This window comes from Dissoconium aciculare (assembly GCF_010015565.1).
Source record: "Dissoconium aciculare CBS 342.82 unplaced genomic scaffold K489scaffold_3, whole genome shotgun sequence".
In the NCBI taxonomy this organism is placed as follows: Eukaryota; Fungi; Ascomycota; class Dothideomycetes; order Mycosphaerellales; family Dissoconiaceae; genus Dissoconium; species Dissoconium aciculare.
In genome coordinates this window covers 1,209,465-1,234,406 of record NW_022984953.1, presented here as the reverse complement: position 1 = coordinate 1,234,406, position 24,942 = coordinate 1,209,465, and the positions used below count along the sequence as shown (strand labels likewise).

The 24,942-nt window shown below is 51.5% G+C and overlaps 12 protein-coding genes across 12 annotated transcripts; 3 read left to right on the top strand and 9 right to left on the bottom strand.

The window, feature by feature from the left end:
* Positions 1-302: 302 nt before the first annotated feature.
* K489DRAFT_308622 (uncharacterized protein) lies at positions 303-626 on the top strand (the record flags this gene model as incomplete). The annotated part of the gene is made up of 2 exons (XM_033600620.1): positions 303-437; positions 468-626. Coding segments are annotated over 2 exons (294 nt in total), but the record flags the coding sequence as incomplete, so codon positions are not given.
* Positions 627-704: 78 nt separating this feature from the next.
* Positions 705-1,768, bottom strand: K489DRAFT_377788 (Isochorismatase hydrolase). The gene is made up of 2 exons (XM_033604241.1): positions 1,395-1,768; positions 705-1,320 (listed from the first exon to the last, which is right to left on the bottom strand). Exons 1-2 carry the CDS (start codon positions 1,667-1,669, stop codon positions 906-908), a joined length of 690 nt encoding a protein of 229 aa, XP_033462274.1. The 5' UTR covers positions 1,670-1,768; the 3' UTR covers positions 705-905.
* A 270-nt stretch (positions 1,769-2,038) lies between these two features.
* Positions 2,039-3,874, bottom strand: K489DRAFT_314546 (deoxyribodipyrimidine photo-lyase-like protein; the record flags this gene model as incomplete). The annotated part of the gene is made up of 1 exon (XM_033601019.1): positions 2,039-3,874. The coding sequence occupies one exon, from the start codon at positions 3,872-3,874 to the stop codon at positions 2,039-2,041; it is 1,836 nt and encodes a 611-aa protein (XP_033462273.1).
* A 590-nt stretch (positions 3,875-4,464) lies between these two features.
* On the bottom strand, positions 4,465-5,717 carry K489DRAFT_352544 (Ssu72-like protein; the record flags this gene model as incomplete). Its single annotated transcript, XM_033602474.1, has 3 exons — positions 5,242-5,717; positions 4,909-5,185; positions 4,465-4,869 (listed from the first exon to the last, which is right to left on the bottom strand). Exons 1-3 carry the CDS (start codon positions 5,454-5,456, stop codon positions 4,465-4,467), a joined length of 897 nt encoding a protein of 298 aa, XP_033462272.1. The 5' UTR covers positions 5,457-5,717.
* A 747-nt stretch (positions 5,718-6,464) lies between these two features.
* On the bottom strand, positions 6,465-9,459 carry K489DRAFT_368420 (uncharacterized protein; the record flags this gene model as incomplete). The annotated part of the gene is made up of 2 exons (XM_033602948.1): positions 6,465-7,832; positions 7,888-9,459. The coding sequence occupies 2 exons, from the start codon at positions 9,457-9,459 to the stop codon at positions 6,465-6,467; spliced, it is 2,940 nt and encodes a 979-aa protein (XP_033462271.1).
* A 1,209-nt stretch (positions 9,460-10,668) lies between these two features.
* K489DRAFT_304214 (uncharacterized protein) lies at positions 10,669-10,893 on the bottom strand (the record flags this gene model as incomplete). Its single annotated transcript, XM_033600504.1, has 1 exon — positions 10,669-10,893. A coding segment is annotated over one exon (225 nt), but the record flags the coding sequence as incomplete, so codon positions are not given.
* An 813-nt stretch (positions 10,894-11,706) lies between these two features.
* K489DRAFT_315338 (uncharacterized protein) lies at positions 11,707-12,057 on the bottom strand (the record flags this gene model as incomplete). Its single annotated transcript, XM_033601082.1, has 1 exon — positions 11,707-12,057. A coding segment is annotated over one exon (351 nt), but the record flags the coding sequence as incomplete, so codon positions are not given.
* Positions 12,058-12,970: 913 nt separating this feature from the next.
* K489DRAFT_314038 (kinase-like protein) lies at positions 12,971-14,081 on the top strand (the record flags this gene model as incomplete). The annotated part of the gene is made up of 2 exons (XM_033600987.1): positions 12,971-13,942; positions 13,995-14,081. The coding sequence occupies 2 exons, from the start codon at positions 12,971-12,973 to the stop codon at positions 14,079-14,081; spliced, it is 1,059 nt and encodes a 352-aa protein (XP_033462268.1).
* A 111-nt stretch (positions 14,082-14,192) lies between these two features.
* Positions 14,193-15,910, bottom strand: K489DRAFT_313777 (uncharacterized protein; the record flags this gene model as incomplete). Its single annotated transcript, XM_033600966.1, has 2 exons — positions 14,193-15,713; positions 15,770-15,910. The coding sequence occupies 2 exons, from the start codon at positions 15,908-15,910 to the stop codon at positions 14,193-14,195; spliced, it is 1,662 nt and encodes a 553-aa protein (XP_033462267.1).
* A 565-nt stretch (positions 15,911-16,475) lies between these two features.
* Positions 16,476-18,221, top strand: K489DRAFT_377781 (regulator of G protein signaling superfamily). Its single transcript, XM_033604240.1, has 3 exons — positions 16,476-16,844; positions 16,920-17,789; positions 17,861-18,221. The coding sequence occupies exons 1-3, from the start codon at positions 16,687-16,689 to the stop codon at positions 17,961-17,963; spliced, it is 1,131 nt and encodes a 376-aa protein (XP_033462266.1). The 5' UTR covers positions 16,476-16,686; the 3' UTR covers positions 17,964-18,221.
* Positions 18,222-18,431: 210 nt separating this feature from the next.
* K489DRAFT_368415 (uncharacterized protein) lies at positions 18,432-20,876 on the bottom strand (the record flags this gene model as incomplete). The annotated part of the gene is made up of 2 exons (XM_033602947.1): positions 18,432-20,059; positions 20,117-20,876. 2 exons carry the CDS (start codon positions 20,874-20,876, stop codon positions 18,432-18,434), a joined length of 2,388 nt encoding a protein of 795 aa, XP_033462265.1.
* Positions 20,877-21,879: 1,003 nt separating this feature from the next.
* On the bottom strand, positions 21,880-24,643 carry K489DRAFT_352527 (uncharacterized protein; the record flags this gene model as incomplete). The annotated part of the gene is made up of 3 exons (XM_033602473.1): positions 21,880-23,379; positions 23,573-23,875; positions 24,092-24,643. The coding sequence occupies 3 exons, from the start codon at positions 24,641-24,643 to the stop codon at positions 21,880-21,882; spliced, it is 2,355 nt and encodes a 784-aa protein (XP_033462264.1).
* Between the last annotated feature and the right edge of the window lie 299 nt (positions 24,644-24,942).

Sequence of the window (24,942 nt, the reverse complement as noted above, 5' to 3'; positions counted from 1 at the left end):
CTGTATGATGATCAGGTGACGACGCGCTTTTGCCGCACGCGCCTCATGGAAGAGTATTATCGACCCTAATGAAATTCAGCGCCCGTGACGTCGGCGGTGCAGTCGCGTTCGTTCTTGGAGACCATGAATGTTTCTGACCTTCCAAAACCACCACATTGTTTCGTTTAATTGCAACTGGGTCCTAAAGTCACCTGCGTACCTGAGTGCGATGTATGCCATCATAGTAGATAATCAAGTACTGCTGTGAGCCAAGTATACCGCCGCAGATATCCTTCACCATGACGAATTATGCTCCGCAGAATAGTGTATGGGCGGCCATGAATTACAAACCTCCTCGAGGTCGTTGCAATCACAAAAGCTCCCTCATTTCTTCCTGCACATGCCTTCGGTTCATGCTACATCCTGTCAAGGTGCGTCCGAGATGCGCTGAGCAGATGGTTATGCAACGGGCTGATGCACGAATCTAGGCGGCCACGAGCTTCGAATGTGATGGTTGCGGCCATCATGCTTCATTTCACTCTCTGGAGAATGTTGCAGAAGATGCAATATTGAAGAAATGGTCGGTAGAGGCGTCTCGGGAAGCATCTCAGAGCTCTACGAGTGCTGTGAAGAAGCGCCGACGCCTTGCGGATCGACCTGCTGCGGAAGTAGAGATATTAGAACTAAGTGACGCAGACGCTCCGCAAGTGGCAACAGCACGATCAAACAACCAAAGGCATTCCAGCAGTCATGCTCCCGCCCGCTGAATTCTGAATCGACATCGCATCGGATTGGAAATCACTGGATATTTCTTCAACGAAAACAGACCATAACGATCACAACGATCACATAGTCGTCATTCAACGATTCCTAATCGGCGCGTGTCTGATCTTCGAGCAGTCTCTCAACGAGGAATAGCCTCGAGACTACCGAACAATATCAAGCTCCTTCGAATCTGATCGAATGATGGTCACGCTTCCATCCCTATACTCCAGCCTCGTCTTCTCCGCATCGGAAGGCTTGCTTCCTACTGAGCTCGACGCATCTTCAATCACGAAAGTCTTATAACCATGCTCAGCCGCATCGATGGCTGTGCTTCTAACACAATAGTCATATGCCAAACCGACGGTAAAGACGTGCGTGATGCCAGCCTCCTGGAGCACATCATGAAGATCGCTCGTTCCCACGCGAGGATTTCGGAACGGGGGACCAAATGCAGAATATGATTCAACGCGACGATCTTGTCCCTTATCGATTATGAGCATAATTCGATCGTGCTTGAGCTCGGGGATCAATTCGCAGCCGGGCGTACCTTGTACGCAGTGGTCAGGCCATAATGATCTGTCGAAGAAGGGTGTTAGATGAGCGTTTACGCTTTGATAATGACTATGGAATAGATCAGAGATTTTACTGACATTGTCTGCGACTCCTGATCATTCTCCGGACTGTTTATGACGTGTTCCGCAAAGACTTCCTTGTCCTCGTGTTGCGAAGCAAATGAAATGTGATCACGCGGATGATAATCTCTGGTGGCAATTCGTAGGACGAAGCCGGGAAGTTGGAGTAATTCATTGATCTTGGGTACTATATCCCGGCCACCTTCAATCGCAAGGGATCCAGATGGCGGGCAGAAGTCCTCTTGCATATCCACCACGATCAAAGCGGCTCGGACCTGTTGTGAGGTAGCCATAGTGGTCCAATTGCCTTTCTGTTTTATGATGTTTTCCACAAATCTGTATCTGGATCGCCGTCCAAAGCGGCTACACCACGACTTGCTTTTGTGTGGTTGATAGTGAGAACGAAAGCTGTTGGTTGATCACTGAGGCATTCAAATCGGTATCAGTTCTAACGCTGATGTCATTGCTCTGCACCTTTGAGAATTCCAAGGTTGTTCGGATAATGGCTGCGATACACATAGCACAACAGCAGCCATAACCAGCATAACAGTGTTTATACATCTAACTTGGTACAGAATTGATCAACATGCTGTTCGTGGAAGATGTCATTTCGATCATCCACACTCGATCTTCAGGTATCGCCACAAAGCATCAAAATTGGCCTAGTTGTGTACCCCTCCACCAACGTTCGCTGTTTCCCTCCCCAATCCAGATTTGTACCTGTCCAGCGCAATCTTTCTGCGCTCACTATGATCGACCATAGGCTTGGGATAACCCGTTGTCTTCGCGATCTTCTCCGCTCCTCTGCCGTACGGATCGTGAATCGCCTTACCCACAACATCTTTCAACTCCGGCACCCACTTCCGAATATACTCTCCAGAAGCATCAAATTTCTCGCTTTGCAGCAATGGGTTGAAAATGCGAAAATATGGCTGAGGATCAACTCCTGTACTCGCAGAGAAGCCCCAGCCGCCGTTATTGGATGCGAAGTCGCCGTCGACGAGGTTTTCCATGAAATACCGCTCCCCTTTCCGCCAATCCAGTAGGAGGTCCTTGGCCAAGAATGAAGCCACAATCATGCGCGCACGGTTGTGCATATAGCCGGTACTCTTGAGTTGTCGCATCGCGGCATCGACGACCGGAAAGCCCGTCTGTCCATTACACCATCGCTGGAAATGCTCCTCGTTGTAATCCCACTTGATATCTGAGTATTCGTATTTGAACGGCTTGTGCATGCATACAAAGGGCCAATGCGCAAGCACGTGTTTGTAGAAGTCTCGCCAGGCCACTTCGCTGATCCAGCACATAATGCCAGCATTGCCGGCGTCAAGCTTTGGGCTGGAGTTGTTACTTTGTGCACAGCGAATGGCTGTTCGTGCGGAGAGGGTGCCCGAAGAGAAATGTACGCTGAGGCTGGAATTTGCATTCTCCGCGAGGAAATTGCGAGCGTCTTTATATTTGGATATTCTTTCTCTCGCGAAACGCTCCATGCGTGCTTGCGCTTCGTGTTCACCTGCAGGCCATAGGTGCGCGAAATGCGTCTTCTCCTTACTGGTCAGAGTTTTGTTCGAAGGTGCTGAGGGTATCTCTGCGTCGAACAGCGATTTGAACTTCGACCTGGCGCTCTTGTCGTTGGCTTGTGGAAGCTCAGAACCTTTGAGTAAATGAGGATGATCGTGAAGATGGCGGACCCATGCCTTGAACCATGGTGAATATACAGAATATTGCTTCCCAGCTCCAGACTGTAAGTTACCAGGCGGTACTAGTACATCGTCATGGAGAGCAGAGAAATCGATCTGTCGTCCCAAGCACTCTGTGATGAGTTTGTTCTCTCGTCGCAGTTCATCGACTTCATACTCGATATTGCAAAAGACATGCTTTGCCCCCCACTCTGCGCTTTTCTTCAAAATGAACGAGGGCACATCCTTTCGTGAATCGATCGTGGTAATGAAGAGCGGGATGTTCAACTTGTCGAGATCCGCTTTCAATATAGCCAGAGTGCGCAATTCGAAGTCGACGCGCACTGCACTCGTCAAATGAGCCTGATAGTCTTGTGGACTAACGATGAACATGCATATTAGCGGGATGTTCTTGCTTCGAGCCTTCTCGCTAGCCGCGGCGAGCGCACGATTGTCGTTTAGTCGGAGATCTCTTTTGAACCAATGAATGACACTGTCGCCAACCGCGATTTTCTTCCTTTGCTCCAAAGTCTTTCGAATGGTCTCATTCAGGAGATGAAGGGGTCTTGGTAATTCACCACTGTTATATTTCGCGCAACGCGCATTGCTCATCTCAGCAGGGTAAAACTCCCGTTGGACGACCGGAACCTCATGCGCGCTGGGTTTCGCTGCTGGAATTACCCGCGGCTTGATATCTTCGCTGAACTCATCTTTGATCTCAGATTTGATTGCGACAGGCGTATCCTCCAGCTTGATTTGTCGTTTCTTATTACTAGGCGACGGTTGCACGTGAGAAGTCGCCCGACGTTTGAGAGCCATCGTTTTGATGACGCAATACGATTTTCGAGCCTTAGAAAGTGGGTTGGAAGTGATCAGGGTGCGTAGCGTTCGCACATCCGTATACGACGAGTAATCGTATAATTTTGCGATCTGACAGAATACAGACTGACGACGTAGTGATGATAAAGGGTGTTGGAATCGGGAGATTACAATCACCTGTCGTGTTCCAGCCTGTTCCTAACCATCGTTCTCTAGAATCTAGATCGATCGTGAATTGGTGCTGGAGATCGGCGCTAGTGCGATTTGGACTATGACTTTGGTACCGATGTGAACAGTTCACGTCAAATACCTCGTTACCTCAGGAATTAAGTTGTCCCTCTTATGCTCAACAGAGCAACGAGGTCGTGAAGATCGAGCGTATGCGCTGGCAACTGCATGTTCTTTAAAAAGGAACAACGCAGTGCTGCGTCGGCGCACAATGAGAGGCAGGCCTACACATGCGGCAAGCCCCCAGTGCCAATGCTATCGTCGAAAGCCGAGTGTGTTGTACACGGAAAATCGCCCCACATGCCATGAACTTCTCCCGATGCCCAATGGTAGGGCATGGATCAATATCAGAAGCAAATCCATCATAGCCATGCCAACGTCCACAATGCAGGTAATTGAGGCCATCTCTCCTGCCACGATGCCAGAATATCAGGCACCCGCTCATCAAACCCCGACCGCGCTGATGCATGGCCAGCATCAAAGCCATTGACACCTTCCTCCGACTTCGCCATGCCGTCACGCTCCGCTCGTGCCGCAGCATTTAGCTCATCGGCGAGCTCGAGAATTGCCCGTCCGCCCACCAAAGCCTCCTCATGATTATCCTTAATATCCACATTGAAGACGTGGACTGGTCGATTCAAGGGCGAGCCACGCGTGAGGAGATCATCCACTACTGCATCCCAGCATCGTTCTTCGCATGTAAAGACGATGTCCACGGTCCCAGCCTCCACGCCCTCTGAGCCTTTGTCATCGTGGTAATCGGCGTCCTGTTCGCCATCCTGTTGCGCATGCCAGCGTTTGCCCACGCGTGGTACGCCAACCTTCCAGTCCTGCCACCGCTCCGGTCCCCATTTGATGTTTTTGTTCCGCTCTAGCATCGGTAGGATACCGTTGGCGCGATATAGGCGCTGATCTTTGGACTGAAGCTCATTGTACATGGCGCTGTAGGATGTGACGTTGAAATTGTAGACGTTCGGCTGCGAGATGCTAGGACCTGGTAATCGGACCAATGATCCCGTGCCGAATGATATTGTTGGGTAAGGTGTAGGTGCGGTAGTCAGCCGTAAATGTGCCTCCATTGACCTGTTGTGCTCATCAGAATCCGTCTTCCGCCGCTCTCTACATGCGTCGAGCCTTACCGATTGTTATTACTTGCGCATACCGTGCAAAACTTGAGCTTGAATCCATCCTCAGGCTTTGCGCCCTCTTGCGAGCCATCGTCTCCAGGTATAGCCTGCTCTTCAGCTCCAGCAGCGCTGACTGCGCTCAGATCATTGCTGCTTCCTTCGGACTCTGCTGGCGGAGGCGGAGGCGGAGGTGGAGGCACAGGTCGTCTCCGCGGATCTGAAGCCATTGTTGTTTATGGGATACAAGTCTTCCCATGCGCGGTTGATGGAAACAATGGCTACACAGGTGTCGCGTGCTTCGTAAATCTAATCGCTCATCACATATACAAGCACAGAGGACACAATGATGCACCTTTCCGTCCGGGTGGTGACCTCACGCGATGCAAGTATTACAGCAATCAAGACAAGTCTCGGATAGTCGGATCTGCTATGTCAAATGACGAATCTGGGAACACGACAACAGGTTCTTGGAGTCGGTTTGATAAGAGATGCTGATGCGAATTGCGAAAGATCTACGTCCTGGTGTGAAATTCAGTCCGCAACGCGCAGCAACGCGAGCCATGGAAAGTATGCCGAGAGCAGACCTCAACTTCGCATGCCGAAGGTGTGTGTCTGGCCAGATGTACTTCCAAGGAGCCCCGGAGATACTGCAATGGAGAAGACTTGTAGTTATTAGAATATGAAATGACAATTTCGTCTAGGATCGTACGTACGTATGGCGCACAGGAATAATTTTACGACTTATGTAATAATTGATTCTAGCATCATGAATGGACACCCCCTCCTTAACAACACAATTCGAAATGAGCACTTGTGGGCGTATTTCTACTGCGTATCATCAATCATATGGCAGGGCCCATATCTGCTGCACTTAGTCCAACGAGAATCCCCGATATGCTGGCGGATGCATTGTTTCGTCAGTGGTCATGACCTGCGGTTAGCAGTTGTACGAAGAGGATAATTTCAATGCGCAGGACAGCTAGGCGAGAGAAGCAGAAGCAGACTTCGATGATACGCGGTTGTGACGTGACACGTGGACCAAGATCTAAGCAACCAATCGGCCGCGGAAATGGCAGGAACCATATACATGTAGGCCATTGTCTGACCGCGGCGATCATAGTACCCTGTCGGGCAACAGTCATATTTTGCTGTGTATGAATCCTTTGTGGACTCGATTTCAGAAGTCCAGCCTGAGGCGAGTGACCCACGAATTGCTTCAGATCAAGAGTAGTGCATCAAGCTGGAGGTATGGTTTTTCTCCAGTTGCTGACCACGCCGCGTAGATCTTGAATAGAGGCCGGCTTGGTGACATACTCGTCCACTCCGGCTGCGAAAGCCGCGTTGCGATCTTTCTCGCTAACCAAGCCCGTCAAAGCTGCGATGTAAGTCCGCGACCGATCATCAGCGGCCTTTTCTATCGATCGGATAGTCGACGCGGCCTCAAATCCTGACACCTCAGGCATGGAAAGATCGAGCAGGATAATATCGAAACGTGGCGCTGAAGCTTTATCATCAGTGCCGTTTTGCGTGGTCTTGAATGCATCGATGGCTTCTTGGCCTCCTGCGGCGAGCGTAAAGGGCTCCTCGCTGCATTTCTTGGCGAAAATGCCGATAACCTTGAGGTTGATCGCATTGTCATCAACAAGCAGGAATCGGGGTTCTCGTTTCACTTCTACGTCATTCGACTCTGAGTTTAGACGAAGCACTTGTAGAGGCGCTTCGATTTCCTTGATGGTAACATGGATTGTGGGCGACTTGTTCAAACTGCTAGTGTTAGCTATGGCCACGTGCTGTACTGAAGGTGTTGTATCAAAGCTTGGTGCATAATCCGTCTTGATGCAAGGCTGTTGCGCTTCATGGTTCCTTGCAGATTGCAGTTCGTGACATTTCAGCAATGCAGCTCGTAGTTTGAAAGGGTTGAGGGAGCCTGTCACACCCACAAAGACTCCCTGCTCGGACGGTTGCGGTTGAAAAGTCGACTCCGGGTATATGATTATTTTCCAGGTTACCGGGAAATCACCGCCCAGCGCCTCTCGCGCGTGTTGCAAATCAGTGTCAAGGATGAGAAGGATCTTGGGCTTTTCTCCTTCTGCATCCCAACATTTGCAGCGAATCCCGAGCCAAGTACGGAATGTATGATCGAGTGAATCAGCCATTGCTCTCATAGAGCGAAAATTCCGCGGATCTGATTGATCTCGCCATTGCGCCGGAGTGAAAAGTTGTACATCTGCGAGATCAGAGGCGTCAAGTTTGAGGTTCCACGGGTCCAAGTTTGACACCGCTTGCCCCAGGGAGTCGTGTCGCGTGGAATCTAACTGGCAACGAGGCAGGGAAACCTGGACCTCGCTTCCTGTCGACTCGTCGCTGTCAAATTTAATGCTACCACCCAGATCGCGGACCGCGCGTTGTACCAGGGTGAGGCCAAGTCCAAGTCCGGGGTCCAAGGGGTCTTGCTGGGAGAAAAGCTTGAAAAGACCATGGGTGAGGAAGTCTTGTGAGAAGCCACGGCCAGAGTCGGTGAAGAAAATGTTGACATTTTCCTCGTCAGCTTGCACGCTGATTCGAACGCAGCTACCTTCTCGCGCGAATTTCAGGCAATTTTGCTTTGACTCATGTTAGTCGAGTATTTCAATCTCGCTCAGAACGAGAATGACTTACACAAAGATTTTTCACTATAGCGTCGAGTGCTGGACAATAAACAATTGAGATATCGGCCTCCAATGGGGCGTCCAGTGTAACAAGTGTGTGCGCCATCCTTGTGGGCACTATATTCATATCGTGATCCACTATCTGCAAAGGCGTGGTGATACATTCGTGTAGCCGCATGGTCTCATCGACCAAACTCGTGATATGGTGGAGTAAGGTGTTTGTACTAGGGTGGCGTTGAGCGCCGTGTGATTGTGAAGTCATGTCTGCATCGCTTCTAAGCAGGGATTGTTTCGACGTCCTCGTTGTGGGGCTCGATACTCCGATCTGAGAAATTTGAAGAATATTGTCAATGTTGTTGTTTAGCTGCAGTCCGCAAGCGGCGGCGCTTTCTAGCAGATCGAGCTGTTGTGCAGAACAATCGGTCGTCCGGAGATGTTCTATACACGCTAAGATGCCGTGAAGTGGGCTTCGCATCTCATGTGAGACTGATCCAAGAAAATCCGATTGTTTCCTGGTCAAGGCCAGTGTTTCCAAACGCCGGAGTTGCGTCATGAGCGCGGTCCCAAAAGAGGCTACGGATGGAAGATCAGTACTGCCAGCATACACCCTATTGAAACCTCTAGTCCAACCGAAGATAACGGCCGTATGTCGGTCGTGGAAGTAATCCCTAAGAGGCATGAAAATGCATTGTTGAATACCAGGACAATAGTCGCCTAGAGCAATCTGGATGTGCTCCCTTGCATTCGAGTCTTGCTGTACCGATGGTATGAAGAAATCATCTTGATCCGCGGAGGCGAGTTGCAGGATGACGCCGCTAGGCCAGGAGCGCAATAGTTGTTCGACAAGCTGTTGAGGAACAGGCTGGGAAGGACCAGCTGACGGGTCGTGGTATTCAGCGAGGATTGATTCAGCGGAAGTCTTCGCACTAGTGCCCAGGAGCTCTCCCTTGCGCAAGACCTTCTGGATTACGACGTGTTCAAGATCAAGCGTTTGCAACAAGAGGTGGGCAGCAGTGCCGTACAATTCCGACTTGAGGCTCTCGACGTTTCCGATGGAGTTCATCACGTCTGCCACATGTGATGCTGAGCCCGGCTTGTCATAGTCCGGAAGCGAGGAGATCGATGCATTGAAAGCTAAGGAACGTGTGTTCTCAATGGCTCCAATGGTTTGCGCAAGATGCTCCGTCGCGGAGAGGGCCGTCTCGATTATAAACTTCCGTTTAGTTGAGGACAAGGGTTGTGAGAGGTAGTTCTTCTTGAAGATGAATAGTGCACCGACATTAAGGCCCTGCGTAGTTGTGATTGGTGTTCCCGCATAGTATTTGAAATTGGCAGACCTGCCATCAACCACAGGGAGTGATTTAGTCTCCTCCAAAACTTGGAGATCGGGAATTTCGTAGATCGGAGATGCTGGCGATTCATACCCACGCGTGATAGTTCTCTCGCAGATGCCTCCTCGAAAGAAAATTTTCTCGCACCCAAACCAGTCGGAGCGCCGGACAGTTGGATTTTCTATCGTGGCGGCATGCACAACAGAGAGAAAGTACTGATTTTGCTCATCCAGGAGACTGATGGCAGCCATATCTGCATCAATCTCATAGAGGAGGCAACGCAGCAGGGCGGTTAGCGCTGCATCACAACTAGAGATGCTTTGGTTCGAAGCGCTTCCGTGATCGTCATGTCGCGTTCTGCCGGATCGTACTTGGCAGAAGCGACGAACTTGCCATATCCGCCCAGGGTCGTTTATACTCAAGATTTGCTCACAAGACAAGCCCATTTCTACTCGTGCAGGTGTTGGCCTTACGGAGCAGGGTAGCAATCAGTTGAGAGATGAATTACCGGCTGGATTATCGGAGCCCGTGGGCCTCGCAAATGAAGATAAAATGCCGCGCCAGAGACGTCTTCAGGCCCATCAGGTGCAGCAGCGCAGGACCCGAGCGACTGTTGAATGCACAGAAGAAAATGAGACTGGTAGTCGCGAGACAACACATACAGATGTGGTGCAGAAACATTCCCCCCCCCCCCCCCCCCCCCCCACAGCAAATGCAGCGCGACTTGCGTGTGGCAATCGCGTTTACAAATGGTCAGCTAACATGAAGTCCAGCCTTTCACCACCAACACAGTGAAACTTTATTCGGAACCATCGAGACGCCCCTCTCTGCCGAGAGATCTCCCCATGTGCCCACTTGATCCCACACATTGTTTCGGAGTTTTGCCCGGTACGCAGTCAGGCGCAGCGGCCCGTTACATGCCGAGCCTCGAGAGGAACCAACCAAATGGGGAAATGGCCGTGATTTGGTTCGTCTCAAGGATCTCCTGATGTTCACCCGATCGTTAGGGTCCGTGGCCGCGCCACTTTAATAATCGAGATCCAGGTTCTGCCTTCCAACTCTACCCGACACACCTGCAGTGGCGCGAGCGACTGCTGAAGGACCCCAAGATGGTTCGCTATAATAATAAGAACAAGTCGTGGCAAGTGAGGGGCATCTGCCCGCACATGCATATGCATGTACACGTGCCGAGGATGACCCAGAATCCCGAGGATAAGCGGCTGGGCGCTGAAGCGGTGCCATTTATTATCGCTCCCCAAATTGAAATGGTCGGCCAGCTTGTCAGTCCAAGAAACGGGGTAGAATGGGCACTCAATATATATCCGGTAAAATATAGCATCATAAATCGTGTCCCATCGGACTGCTCCTCGTCATTGTCAACGACAAACTTCCAGCATCCCTCCATGAGATATACTCTTGGACACGGACCATCCCCTACATGTGCCTTCTTTTCCTTCGTCCTATTCATGGAGCTGATGCGTCGGACAGCTTCCCGTGCCTTTTGTGTCCCACCACTGTCGGATGCACGTCCGATGAAATTTACACAAGCATTCCATGCGACCGAGTTCGTCGCCAGGCTGGAACTCTTCAAAACAGATCACGCATTCTTGCAGCTCACCCTCTCCACTTGTGCAATCCTTTTCGGTGGCGAGGTATACAGCCATGCCTCTTGGTCTGTAGCTCGGAGCTCGAGGTCGTGATACGAGTAAAGAGGGCGTTGGCAATGACGTACTTGTTGTGGCTGCCGGCCGAGAGGACGATGAAGGTGGAGGCTGCGTGGGCGGAGGTGGCGCCGCTGCACTGCGTGGCGGCGTGGACGAGAATCGGTTGGCAATGCAATCTTGGATATGTTCCGCGCGCATTGCCTCTCCGGGAGGCATTTCTTCCCCACAAACTGGACATTCGTCTTCTTCTTTGACCTGTTGTCTTGGAAGAGCCGCAGCCGGCGGCAAAGGCGGGAGCGGATGTGTGAAACCTGTTGAACGCCGATATCCATGCTGACCCGAATAGGAAGGAGGAAGGTTATGGCCGCTGCTGAAAGTATGACGATGTGACGCGTAACGCGCATTTGGCCGACCTGCTCTGCTGGTGTTCTCCTGGCTATTCTCGTGTAAATGTGGCGAGAGCATGTGATGTGATGACAATTCACCACGGTGGACAGCGCCTGGTTGATGGGAGTACGACCGATACCGAGAGTGAGCAGCCTCGCTAGGCTCAGCTTGAAGATTGGGGTTTCCAATAATGAAAGCTTCACGAGCTCTTTGTCTCTCTGCACTTGTCACATGTGGTCTCCCCAAAGGCTGTACCGTCGACGCCGCGACTCCTTGCTCTCGCCGAGAGGATTCAGGTGTCCACGGATCAGGCACGCAAGGATTGCATACCCTCACAATCTCACCTCCACCCAACGTGGAGCTTGCTGACATGTCCTGTGATGCTGAAAGCTCTTCCTGATCGTCGTCCCATTCGAAGCTCTGATTGGGAGGCTGTACAATATATTGTCGAGGAATGGTGATGCGATGTGGCGAGCATGTTGCACAAACTACCCTCCCACATTTGCGGCAGTGATGTTTTCGATACCAAAACGTGAATTCATTTTCGCAGACCGGGCAATGACTTGCATCGGCGTCGGCTTGCCATTGTGGGAGACCGATCTCGCTGGACCTCTGGGAATTATGAGGATCGGGCAGGGAGGGCAGTTCGTTTCTTGTGAAAGCTGCAGCCCGTGCCTGTGCTAATCTGATCGACTGGGAGTACCGTGATGGCGTGGCTGTTGTTGCGCTGGGTGATGACGTTAAGTCGATTGCAGTATCTCTCGAGTGACCAGAGTGGTGTTCACCTGAGCCGGACATCGTGTGTGATCGCGTGGATGTGCGCATGAATGCCTCGAATTGTCTCCTTTCGTGTTCTGCTGCAGTATGCCGTCTCTTTCTCTCCAAAGATTCTTGACTCTCGAGAGGCGTCGGGTTGCGATAGAACCCTGGTTCCACAGACGTCCTGGACGACTCGATGTAATTTGATTGCGCTGCTGGTTCAATGGCGTCGCGGACTATGCTCATCGATGTTCGTTGGGCACTCCGGTCTTGGTTCATGTTGAGCTAATGATGATGGTTGCACATCGTGGTCGCGTGCTTCGGTTTCACGTGAGTGCGGTCTTTACCGGATTGCCACTCGCTATTCAGATCTGGAGGAGAAACCTTGTCCAACAGTTCTCATAATCGTAAAGCTGTCGATCATTCACTACCTGGCTAGAGATAGATCGGATACGATGCGAGATAAATGATGCCTTTCCAGGGTTGGTTTTGAATGACGAGGCCCACGAACCCGAATCCTCCCGCCGGCGCGGGTTCAGTTGCCTCGCAGATGGTCAGAGTGTCATCACGTGCTATCGATAACGATTTGCGCCACGATAAGCTTGATCCTCACGTAAGCTGTAGAGATCGTTATTAGTCGGACTGGCCTCCGATGTTCCGCAATGAGACATCTCGCCTGGAGAGATCTCCACGACCGGTTGTGTGTCAAGTTTGATTAGGATCGTTATCGGTATCACGAAGCGGCGTCATTTGCAAATGTATAAATAGTAAAGTTGTGCGGTAAATTGCGAAATGAAGCCACTATCGCGCACAGTGTGCGAGAATTGGTTGCCAGGGGCAACGGCTGTCATGTCTATTTGTGTGTACAGGACGCATCTATACATCGCACACAAAGTCCAACACATGTGCGGTTTCGTCCTGATTAGTATTTTCAGTAGCATCTACCGATCAAATGGCCGCAGCATTAGAAGATCGCTTTGCAGCGCTCGCTGTTGCCTCCACGGCTAACAACGAGAACCAACGAGTGCAGACAGCGACTTCATCCAGATCAGGGATACCACTTTTCGGCTCATCGACTATCAGCAAGAATGAGAGTACTGTCGCCTTGACCCAGCGACCAGCTTCCACAAAACCCAGGTCTGAAAAACAGCAACAACAGGATCAATCACAGCAAGTTGCGAACATCGTCCGGCAACCATCTGCGCGAAGTTTCCATCTGGGCATGTTTGAAATCGGCAAGCCACTAGGGAAGGGGAAATTCGGTCGCGTATACCTCGCGCGTGAACGTGCGAACGGCTTCGTATGTGCGCTCAAGGTGCTCCACAAGAGCGAACTCCAGCAGGGCCGAGTTGAAAAACAGGTCCAGCGCGAAATTGAGATTCAGAGTAATCTGCGGCATCCCAATATCCTCAAGCTCTACGGCCATTTCCACGACAGCAAGCGAATTTTCTTGATTCTTGAGTTCGCTGGTCAAGGCGAGCTCTACAAGCATTTGCAAAAGGCGCGTCGATTTCCTGAAAAGCGCGCCGCTCAGTACATCGCACAGATGGCTAGCGCGTTGCGGTATATCCATCGCAAGCACATAATTCATCGCGATATCAAACCAGAGAATATCCTTCTAGGACTTCATGGCGAAATCAAATTGTCCGATTTCGGCTGGAGCGTACATGCGCCTGGTAATCGACGAACGACCTACTGTGGTACGCTGGACTACCTGCCACCAGAGATGATTGTGCCTCGCACTCCGGGCAAGTCGTATGACGACAAAGTGGACCTGTGGGCGCTTGGCGTACTCGCGTACGAGCTCCTTGTTGGTGAAGCGCCATTCGAAGACGCGCCCGCTATGACCACAAGGAAAATTGCACGGGGAGACATGAAAGTTCCCGGGTTCGTGAGCGCAGAGGCGACGGACCTCATTAAAAAGGTGAGTTTTTTTTAGTTCGATGGAGAGCAGCTCGTGTTAATAGTGGATTTAGTTGCTCGTCGTCGACCCTACTAGGAGAATCAGCCTTGAAGAGGTTGAAACACACCCCTGGATATTGAAACACTGCAGTCCCAGCTGAGACCAGTCGCTGCTGAAAGCTCGTCGTCTTTAACAACATGTTGTGCAGCAGTCATCCTCCCGCCGCTGCAAAGTCCAGCGTCGCATTCATCGTGCACACGACATTCCATGCTCAGTGCTCGCAGAAGTTGAAGTAGTCCTCTTCCATGAACGTTTGCTCCATGACAGCCTGGGTCGCGGAACGTTCCTCCATCAGTTCGAGGCGCAAGCTCTTCGCCTCCTCAAGACCGATCGGAAAGCCGTCTACCTTGTCGACGATATTGTCTGCCACCTCCATCGGGAGTCCCGCTTTAATAGAGGATGCCTGAACACTTTCGGCCCACCACTCCTTCTGCTGAGGAGGAATATTTGCAGTTGACAGAATCCGCAGATAAGGATCAACGAGGAACAGTGCGAGGATCTTCCGATGGCCGGGTCGTGTTGCATCCGCAAGCGAGAAGGGCTCAACGCGGTGGTGCAAGACGTTCGGGAATGTTAGAAGCCGGCCTTGGCTTGTTCGGACATGCCCAAGATGCTGTATGGCTGCTCCCGAATATTTGATGTCGAACAACTTTTCTAAATGGTCATAGCGGCTCTGCTCGTAAGGCAGTTCTTCCACAACGTCGGCTTGGACGTTCTCCCGGAAGGCAAGGAAGCTGTCGGTGATGTTCTCGGAGTCAAAGTAGTATAGCGCGGTGGCACAGATGTGTTCATTCAAGAGGCCCTCGATGTGCCAGGAACCGCCATCATAGCTTGGCTTGTCGGGAGTCAAATGTATATTTGCCAGCTTCACAATCACTTGAAGGCCCTCCTTCTCGAAATTTTGCCGAAGGTCAACATTTACTGCGCCCCATTGTTGTTCGGTGGGTGCCTCGAGAATTCCCTTGGCGCGACCGCTGTATTGGGGGCACTTAGGGGGTTCGATGATACCGTGTTCCTCTAACCAGTCTTGTTCAAGTTCTTCGATCTCGTAGTCCTCGAGCTGGTCATCACCGAGCTGAGCAGGTCTGGGTCCATGTGGCAGAGTGTATTTTGGTATTTCGCTGATCTCGATGCGGGTAGCCCTTTGGTACTCGGTGATCGGCTGTAGCGTCAAGTCCCACATTGGTACCACCTTGGCTATGATTTTCTCGATGCTCCTGTATAATGGCTCGTGGTCGCGTGGGTGCAAATTGTTGATGTAGCTTGTGAATTTCACTGCATTTCCATCCTCAAACGCCAACTCGCTTGGGAGCCACTGGAATTTTCCAGAGTAGAGCTTGTCGCTGTCCGGGTTACGCCAAGTGTAACGTCGCTGTCGGCCTTTGATGGTGAGCTCTTCATCCTTGGGCGCTGGTACAACCTCGCCTTTGCCAGTATACGCCGTACAGTTTTGTAGCGGTACCATTCCGTGTCTAAGCACCAAGGAGCGCCCATATATAAGGGGATAGAGTGATGGGTGAACCAGGTCGAGAACTTTACCATCTGAGCCTGGGTGCCAGTCCTTTTGCTTTTCAGGTACCGCCTCAAGGGGCTCGGCAGCAGCAACGAGCTCCTGTCTCAAAGATTCCGACACTAGAGTATCGGATTTCAATACAACTGCATGAGAGTCGATGGCAGGCGTTATTCCAGTGGACGCCTGGATCCGGCTGTAGTCACGTAGCTCCTCTATACACTGTAGGCATCAGCCTCTGATGCTCTGTTTTGCCAGGCTGGTGCAATTCCACATACATAATCAAACATCTCATCCGTGAACACTTCTCGCAGCGGGACCCCCGCCGCTCGATTCGCTCGCTCGGCACGCCACTTCGACACTATACTCTGATCAGATATCTTCCGAGTCCATTCCGGTTTGTCGGTGATTTCGCCCATAAAGGCGGTCATCGTCTTTTCCGTGACTGTGGTCGGTACGCCAGACCAGTCAAGCACGGCGCACTTGAATTTGTTTTTGTCTTTCCAGTATGAAGAATTGTTATCTGGATTTCCGCGAACCATAGATTTGATGCCTGCCAGGTCATTGACCGGGATGCCAAAGCCTCGCAACATGATAGAAGCTTGCTCGTCGGCCATGATTCTGTCTCGGACTGCTCTTGCGTTGAATATGAATGTGATTATTGTATTGAATATGAACTTGTGATGCACTCCCCTACAAAGACTGCGGTCATACGTCGTGCATAAATACAGATAATGTCAGCCATTCTCAGACTGTCTTGCCGCGCTTTGTAGGCAGTCATCAGGCAGCCAAAAGCCACACGGATCCGTCCGATGCGGTGGGATGTCGAGCGAAGCCCTCCATTGGCATCAGCCTTCCGAGATCTCGGTGGTTCACGCGTTTTTAGGGCGAGAGCACCAGGCAGCGACAGGGATTTCCATGATCGCGCGGGCCAGTACACGATACGCTCGTCGTTGTGGTTCGCACATATTTCTGGGAATATGATTCGCTTTCTTTGGCATCGTTAAAACATGCGGAGAAACGACAATTGGAATAAGCCCGGTGATCGTCGTTGACGGTGCTCGCGCACGGGCCCACAGGCTTCTTCACTCCGCCAACAACGCCGACTGATCATCATCACCACTTTTACGGAGGTGCGTAGACGACCAGCACATCTCGTAGCGACAACTCTCTTCGACGGCGAAACTCTTCCAGTATGGATTCGCGTACGCCGACCCCGGACGATGGTGTCCGCAATCGCCTGCCGACGCTCTTCGAGGTGCTGTCGCGCCGTACTCTCGCGCCCGTCGACCTGTACTCCTTTTACATTTACATGCGGGATTATCAGCGGAGCGTGGACTATTTGGACTTCTGGTAAGCTCTAGTGGATCGGAGACACGTGGAAGCAGTGTTCCTGAGGGATGCGCGGAGCTGATGTTCTGGTTTCAGGCTCGATGTCTCACAGCACATGTCCCTTTGCCGACACTACGTACGCGAACTGCGACGCTCTATTCTCCTTGGAACGCCCGATCACGAAAAAGGTGCAGGCTCAGTCCGCTCGTCACAGGCGCTTGACAACTACACCTACGATGCAAACACCGCCCGTCGACCCTCCACCGAGCAAGGCCCCAGTGGCCGACATGACCGAGAAAAAGCCGAGGACAGCGAAGGCCTTTCGGCGTTCTTGCGTAACAAGGAGAATCAACCGCCTCGTAGCGCCGGTAGCCAGGAGACCTCACGCGACGACCTCGAACGGCCGCCACGCCCTAGTTTCATGACCGCGGAGACTTCGCAAGCGCTCAACAGCAACAACAACAGCAGCCCTCAGACCACCGTCTCACGCGCCGACATCCGCGCCTCGGCCGAGAAAATCCTGTACACCTTCCTTCTCCCCGGCGCTGAGCGCGAAATCATCCTCCCGCAGGGCGTCCTCAACGAAATCACCAACAGCATCGAGACCGAAGGTCGCGACGACCCTGAGGTCTTTGACGCCGCCAAGGACTACGTCTTCCAGGCCATGGAGCGCGATGCCTTTCCCGGTTTCCTGCGTATGAAGGCACTCGGAAACATCGTACCGCCATCGATGATGCTGCGCCTGATCGTCGGCCTCGTGAGCATGTTTGCAGGTTTTTGGGCTGCGTTTGTCCTCATCTTCTTGGACAAGAGCCGCAATGAGCGCGCATGGCTGGTCCTGCCGTTCACCATCGGTGTCTACCTGCTCATGACCCATCAATATATGCTGGACCCCATCCTGGCTCTGGTCGGATTGAGCGAATACACATTCATGGTCTTTTCCAGGATCCAGGAGCCATTCGTTCGGTAAGCTAATTCATGCACTGCAACTCAACTGATATCTCATTGTCAGTTAACGCTAATGCATCATTTCACAGAACCATCCTCAACAAACGCGCGCTCTTCTGCTTGATGTGGATCATCCTGATTGACGCCGCGATACTCTGCCTTTTCATTTTTGTTCCCGGGAAGCGTCTGTAGAATACGGAAATTCTGATATACATGTGCACGGAGTTTGACGGCGTTCTAAGACTAATGTCGACGTTCTCGTCGAATTTATGATACCGCAGTTTGGAAGCTGGAAATAGAGAGGAGTACATGGTGCTGTGTGCACGTTTGAGCCTCGGAATGATTTTGTCCCAAGAGAATTTTCTTTGGAATGTAGATAGTAAGAAATGAAAACTAATCGCAGTCAAATGTAAGAAATGGAATGAGATGGTATCCCTAGTGCTCTAGATAATTCAATACAACATTAGAAACTCAAACATCAAAGTCAAAATTTTCTATCCAACGCCCTTGCTCCAAGCTCGATGGGTCCGACGACATGCTGCCCAACATTCCTCCGAGAACCTGCTCGCGGTGGACAACGACTTGCGGACCCATCATCCCGCTATATTTTCCGACCACACTCTCAGAACCACACGTTTCATCCACATTGCGAAACACCAGTCACTGACCGAAACTTCCCGTGAAGTGAGCTGGCGAGTGCTGCACACGGCTCGGAGACGAGTGTATGATATCCTGCTGTTGTTGGAATGGAGCTCCCATGGGGTTATACTGGTATGTGATGAGGCCGTTCACATCGAGCATGGGGTAAGAGAACTGCTCGTGCTCCGTCATCGTGGGCGTGATCATGCTCGAATGCTGCTGGGCAAAACCGGCCATGTGGATCGTTGGGGTGTCGAAGTTGGTATTGAACACATCGCTGGGGACGGAGTCGACGAAGGTGGTGATGGACTGGTCCGACAATCGAGGATCGATACATAATTCCGTGGCGCTGGCGCTGCTGCTGGGTGTGGAAAAATACGGATCTTTCTTCACGTCGCTGGCTGAAGAAGGCGTCGTCCAGGTCTCGGAAGAAACGGCCGAGACAGGAGTCTGCATATCATAGCCGGCGTAGTTGTTGACCCAAGTGTCACCTGGCTGTCTCGGGGTCTCGAGGGTGGGGTTGGCGAGAGATTTGCCGTTGTCGCATTCATCCGGGTCGGAGATGTAGACCTGGCGCCAACGGGTCTCGCCTTCGAACTTGTAGATTTTCTCGCCGTCCTTTGCCTTGTCCATGGGCTTGAAGGAACCGAATTTGTAGTGCACTACCATGACTCGGGTGCGCTCCCCGTTCGTCACGGTATCGATCTCCTGGGTCATGGTGTAGTTGCCAGTACCACCGGTGAGATCAGAAAATCCGTCATTGTCATAGTGAGACGTCTTGGCCTCCTTGCCGACCACAGCAGGTTGCGAGGAAAGGAAATCTGGCCAGTAGGTCGGAGCACATATCGGAATTTCAGCAGTGACCTTGCCTTGGTCCGAAGTTTGCATGGTGCACTTTGTTTCGAAAAACGCGATGGGTGAATGGGCGTGGTAGATGGTCGTCAAGGCAGCAAGCTCTGTGCCAGCCTTGAGATGGTTGCTGACACAGCGGAGACCACCGGAAGCAAACAAGCGAGGCGATGCGAACGTCCTCCAATCAAACTGTGGGCGTCCGATGGAAGCATGAACCATCACAACATCACAGTTCAACGAACGCTGCTCCTGCAGGACTCCGAGCTCTCGAAATTGCTCAGTGAGCGTATACCAGTCTTTGGTGCCTGTGTACTGTTGCTGAGGGTGGGTTACGGTTTCGGTGAATGTGTGTAATGTTTGAGGAATATGCGAATCACCGGCGGTCATAGTCAATTGGAATGCCTCGGGTGCCATCACTCCAATCATGGGGGTGATCTCAGGTCCGCGGTTGGGCAAAGGGTTCTTAGATGGCGGGTTGAGGATTTGGTTGCGCAGATGCTCCTGCTGACCTGAGTAATAGCCCACAACCATGAGTAACTCTTGAATGACCTCTCTCCATTCCCGCTGTCCCGAAGTGTCTTTAATGATGCAGCTCAAAGCGAGCGAGTCCTTCTGGGATCCCTTTTTGATGCCATCGACCCAGCATTTCAAGACTTGCAAGTGGCTCGATACCATCTTGCGGGACCGCCATTCACCAGTGACGGAGAAGATATATCGGGCAACCAATTCGTTGCGACCATGTTGGCCACCGTTCAAGGTCTGCTTCGCTCTCGCCGATGGCTCGTGAAACACAAGAGCTATATCATTTAAATGTCAGCTCATCTCACACGAAGTCGTTTTGGGCAAGCACTCACCTTCAATGAAAGCGCTCTCCAAGTATTCTGCCCACGGGCTTGGTTGTGCAGCGGTTGCGTTTCCTTGTTTGCCACGGTAATTATTGTAACCGCTTGTCTGGTAAAGACGTCTACGCAGTCCAATGGCCGCAATCTTCAGGAGCAACTTGTCGTTCAGATCAGGAAGTGGCAACTTCCTTAGTTCCTGACGGCTCGCGCGAGGGCATTCGAGGACCTCATCGTCCTTCTCAGCAGAGGAGCTTCTACCAACTTGAATCGTATCTGATGCTGATGCAGCTGCACGTCGAGACTGTCTGCTAGACCGAGTCTGACGACGATTCTGCGATTGAACAGGGACAGGATGGTACGAAGCTGCCATGATGTTCTGCTGTAGGTCTGAATAGAAAACGTTTTGGATAGTCGGACCGATGCCACCTCCCATGCTGTTGGTAGAGGAGCCAAGGGGTTGTCGTTGATCTCTGTCGTTGATCGTAAAGGGCAAAATCTGCTGCTGGCTGTATGCAGTGTTTGGCAAGCTCAGTCCTTGACCCTGGTTGTCAAGAAAGTTGGTCTGTCTCAAAGATGATTGCTGTTGTGCGCCAACAGTTGAGAATGATGGTCCAGGGCCTCGGGGAGAAAGGAAGTTCTGGTAGTCAAAGTTCAAACCTTGGTCAATCAAGGAGCCATGTACGGGCGTTGGAAAGTCGAAGTCGTCGATAGCTCCGTAAGGATCATTGAGAGAAGTGTTGTGATAATTATATGGCTGCGACCGCGTATGCATGGTAGCCAACAGAAAGTGCAGAGGTAGTACAAAGTACAAAGTTCGGTGAAGATAGGGATTTGTGCGACCAAGCGCAACAGAAGGTGAATGATTCGTTGAGAGGTATCGTAGCGCTTCGGTCGCGGCTTTGAAACGAACAGTACAGTAAAATGATTAGACTTCGGCGAGACCAGCTCTTGGGAAGTGTGAAAGGAAACGATGTGGGAAGGCGTAATGTTGAGCAGCCATGGGATTGGAAGCCACTGACTTTATCATCAATCACTCTTCTTGAAACCTGAGACGCCCCTCTCCAAATCGACAGCCACGTCTGAGACAATTCAGCAATGCAGTAAAAAGCCCTGTAGTGTTACAGAAACGAAGCGCAGCGTGAAGGTCGCACCAACGTGGAAAAGGTACGGCTAGCAATGCTGCTCGTCTGAATGGACCAAACGGAATGCCTGCTATCCAGCCGTCAATGTCTTAGCTGCATGCACTCACACTGTTCTGAAGAAGCACATCTCAGCCTTGCACAATGAAACCCATCATTCAGCAGTCGGCCCACCAAGGGAGATCGAAAACATGGCTGGCATTGCGGAGCCTGTCCCAAACCCCCTTCAAGGTTTGGGATTCACTCTGAGGCAGAGACCACACGACTTTGAATTGCGAAACTGTGCCTATCTTTCCACTACCATTGTGGCTATGTCACGGCTGCAAACCTGCCAGCACAGGTAGGCAGGCACAGGTATACGTGATGGCACACAGAGTAGAGGCCTGGATGGCGGGAGCAGCCGAAGCAAGGGATGAAGCAAATCTGCGGAAATACTTGGAGGAGGGAAAAAGAGGGATGCACTTGTATGCGTCATTAACGCTAAGCTTTTCACGGTTCTAACAACCTCCAGGGCTTGGAAGGGATCTATTTGGAAATTCGTATTGATGATGTGGATGACGATGATTCCCAGCCATGTGGAGACTGCCACGTGAAAAAAGACGAGAAGGGCAGGTGAATGAGTTCCGTTGCGCTCGATTAGGCAATATCCTCGTCGTTCTGTGTTGTGAATTTCTTCCGTCCGCCACTGGTAAGCTTCTGTAAAGCGAGCTTGTTGACCTGTGCCCCAACTTTCTGCTGTAGCTTTTCTATTTCTGCTTCAGCGTCTTGTGGCTCCTCGGCTGCGAAATCCAACACGAGTCTCCGACCGAGAAGGTGGGTATCACGAAGCGACTCCATGGCATTCTGCGCCTCCTTAGCGTTCATAAAATCAGCAAACGCAAAACCACGTGTGCTTCGATCAAGCTTTTGCGGAACTCGAACACTACGAAGTTGCCCGTATGCTCCAAATAGCGCGCGAATGTCTTTCTTGGTGACCTCGAACGGTAGGTTCTTGATGATGACCTTGGTACTTTGTGCCGCAGCCTTCTTTTGTGCGTCGGTCTTGCGGCGCTCTTCGGCAGCATCTGTACCCCGGTGGCTAGCTCGAATCTGTAATTTGTGGCCTTCCAACAAGTGACCGTCCATGACTTTGAGTGCAACCTGAGCTTGAGACGCAGATTGGAATTCGAGAAACCCGAAACCCATACTTAGAATCTGTCCAGGCTTCTTGGGGTCTGTCTTAGTCTTGACGCGAGCCGACATGAAGCCTTCAAACGACTTGAACGTATCTGTCAAGAGCGCAGAAGTGGTGGTGAAGTTAAGGTTTCGTACAAACAAGGTAGCCGTGCCGACCGTGTCCGGCACGGTCTGGTCAGCACCTTTCAAGTCAGTGGCAGAAACCTTCTCCACACCACCTTGCTCGGAATTGACGCTGGCGTCAACGGTCTGGCTCGTGACCTTCCCTGCAAAAACATCCGCGGGAGCTTTCTCGAGCATGAGAACTGTGTTCTTGACTCGTCGATATGAGAGTGCGCTCCAGGCGTTCTTACACTGTGCAGCGTTTTTGTATTCCACGATCGCGACAGCTCCTGATGGTGGAATAGCAAACCGTGTGACATCGCCGTTTTCTTCACAGAGCCGCTTAAGCTCGTCCTTGCCAAGATCATACGGGATGTTCTTGATCAATATGGCCGTGTCACCCCTTTGCCTCTTTTTGAACGAGTCCAAGTCCACGCCTTGACTTCTGAAGTAGGCCTTGGTTTCCTGGATGACATGTGTTTCTGCATGCGCCTGCCTTACTGCAGCGTCGCTGCTGGTGGGGTCTAGGACCTCGGATTTGGACAGTCCTAGGCGGTCGGCGACATTCGCGACGACTGCATCGGCATTCATGAAGAGCGAGTTCCAATTGAACGATTTCGATTCCGAATCCCGCTTCTTCTTGATGAGCTGTTGCTTCTTGAGTGGTAATTTGCTGAGCTCGAAATCGTCCAATTTCGAACTTCGAGGCTCCTTTGATGGAAGAATGTGGAGCAAGCGACCCTGAAAAATCTGGCCATCGCGCTCAACAAATGCTTGCTCTGCAGAATCAGGATCACTGTATTGAATGAATGCAAAGCCCTTTGCTGAGCCAGTCTTGGGATCAACCGAAACATGTACCTGTGCTTCATGTTAATGACAGACTCAAATAAGTGTGGAACGAAGTGCAGGTGATGGATATTGTCAATGTCAGAAAAAGAGAAGCATCTACTAAAATATTCTCCCGGGATTTAATCAACTGCCGAAGCATAAGTTGTCCCTATCGGTGATCATCATGTTGACGTGAACAGAAAGGGGAAACAGTAGTACGTACTTCTTCGAGGTTGCCGTATGGCGAGAACTCAGCTTCTAGGGCCTCGGTCGTGACGTCGTATGGTAGATTCCGAACGAATAGGCGCATAGTGGTGCGGGCGGTCTCGATCTCCGTGTTCACAAGTTGAGATGGTTCTGGGTCATTTTGCGAATCAGGTGTTGGTATGGAGGCGCCGGCGTCGCCAGGCTCTTGCGCTCCTACGCGTTGTTCGCGGTCTGTGGATGCATCGTTCTGCAGCATCTCATTCCGAGATTCTGGTTCCGCTGCAGTCGTGTTGGCAGCTGCCATCGTTTGTTGTTCCTCCTCTTCTTCATCCAATAAGCCAAGCAATCGACTGGTTCTTGAACGTGCCCAATCTGCGTCCGACACAGGTGCTCGACTGCTTTCGGCTTCCTCCGTCGGTGACTCCTCGCTGATGACCGGAGCAAGTTTTTCGTGCACAGGATGCTCTTGCGTTGGTTCATTCGAAATCTGCGTGTCCGTAGCCATGCCTCTTTGTTCCTCAGGAGTCGTCCTCACCTTTATCTTTTTGGGCACTGTCTCGTACTCGTCGTCGCTAGCTTCCTCCGCGAGGACAGCCGGTACACTCACAGCCTCTGCCGTATGTTGCTCTGTTGGATTTTCCACAGCATCGCCGTTTGACCAAACCTTAGTTTTTGTCTTCGGCCTCATGACGTCAAGAAACTCCTTCATCTTGGGGTCCTGCTCTTCCTGGGTAGGGATTTCTCTCTTACGCTTCATGGAATTATCAGGTTGTGCTAGACTCGTAGGCTGAGCTGCATCCCTCCTGCCGGTAGGCGCACCAACTCTCCCTTTGTAAACGTTGGTCTCATCTATGGGAGTCGCAATTTCTACACCAATCCTGCTCATGCGGATGAATGTCTTATTGAAATATTTGACAGCCTTTTGGGCATCCTCGGGCGTTCGAAAGCCAACATAGCCTATCCTTCTTCGAGGGAACAACTTGGCATCTGTGACGTCGCGTTTGCCGTTTTGCGAGAAATGTTTGCGGAACTCATCCTCTGTGAAGCTGGGCGGCAAGGCCTTCACGAAGATCCGAGAAGAAGCCATAATTTGGCGAAATGAGAGAAGTCACAATCGGATGTGTCACGGCGAGCTCATACACGGGTGTGCATGGATTTACAGGTCGTGAGGTTTGCACAGCCTTGACACTGATCCCTTGATGGAAATAAATCAAAGAAGAAAGAAAATGTTGGACAAAGTTCGGTTCCCACAGCGGTGATTGCTTCATAGGGCTTTCGCAGTCTGGAGCCGTTGCCAAGCACGGACTTGTACGGATCGGATCGTCGCCGCTCTGCTGTGATCGTCCCTGGATTGTTTTGCCGTCGCTCCGTTTAGCAAACAGTGTT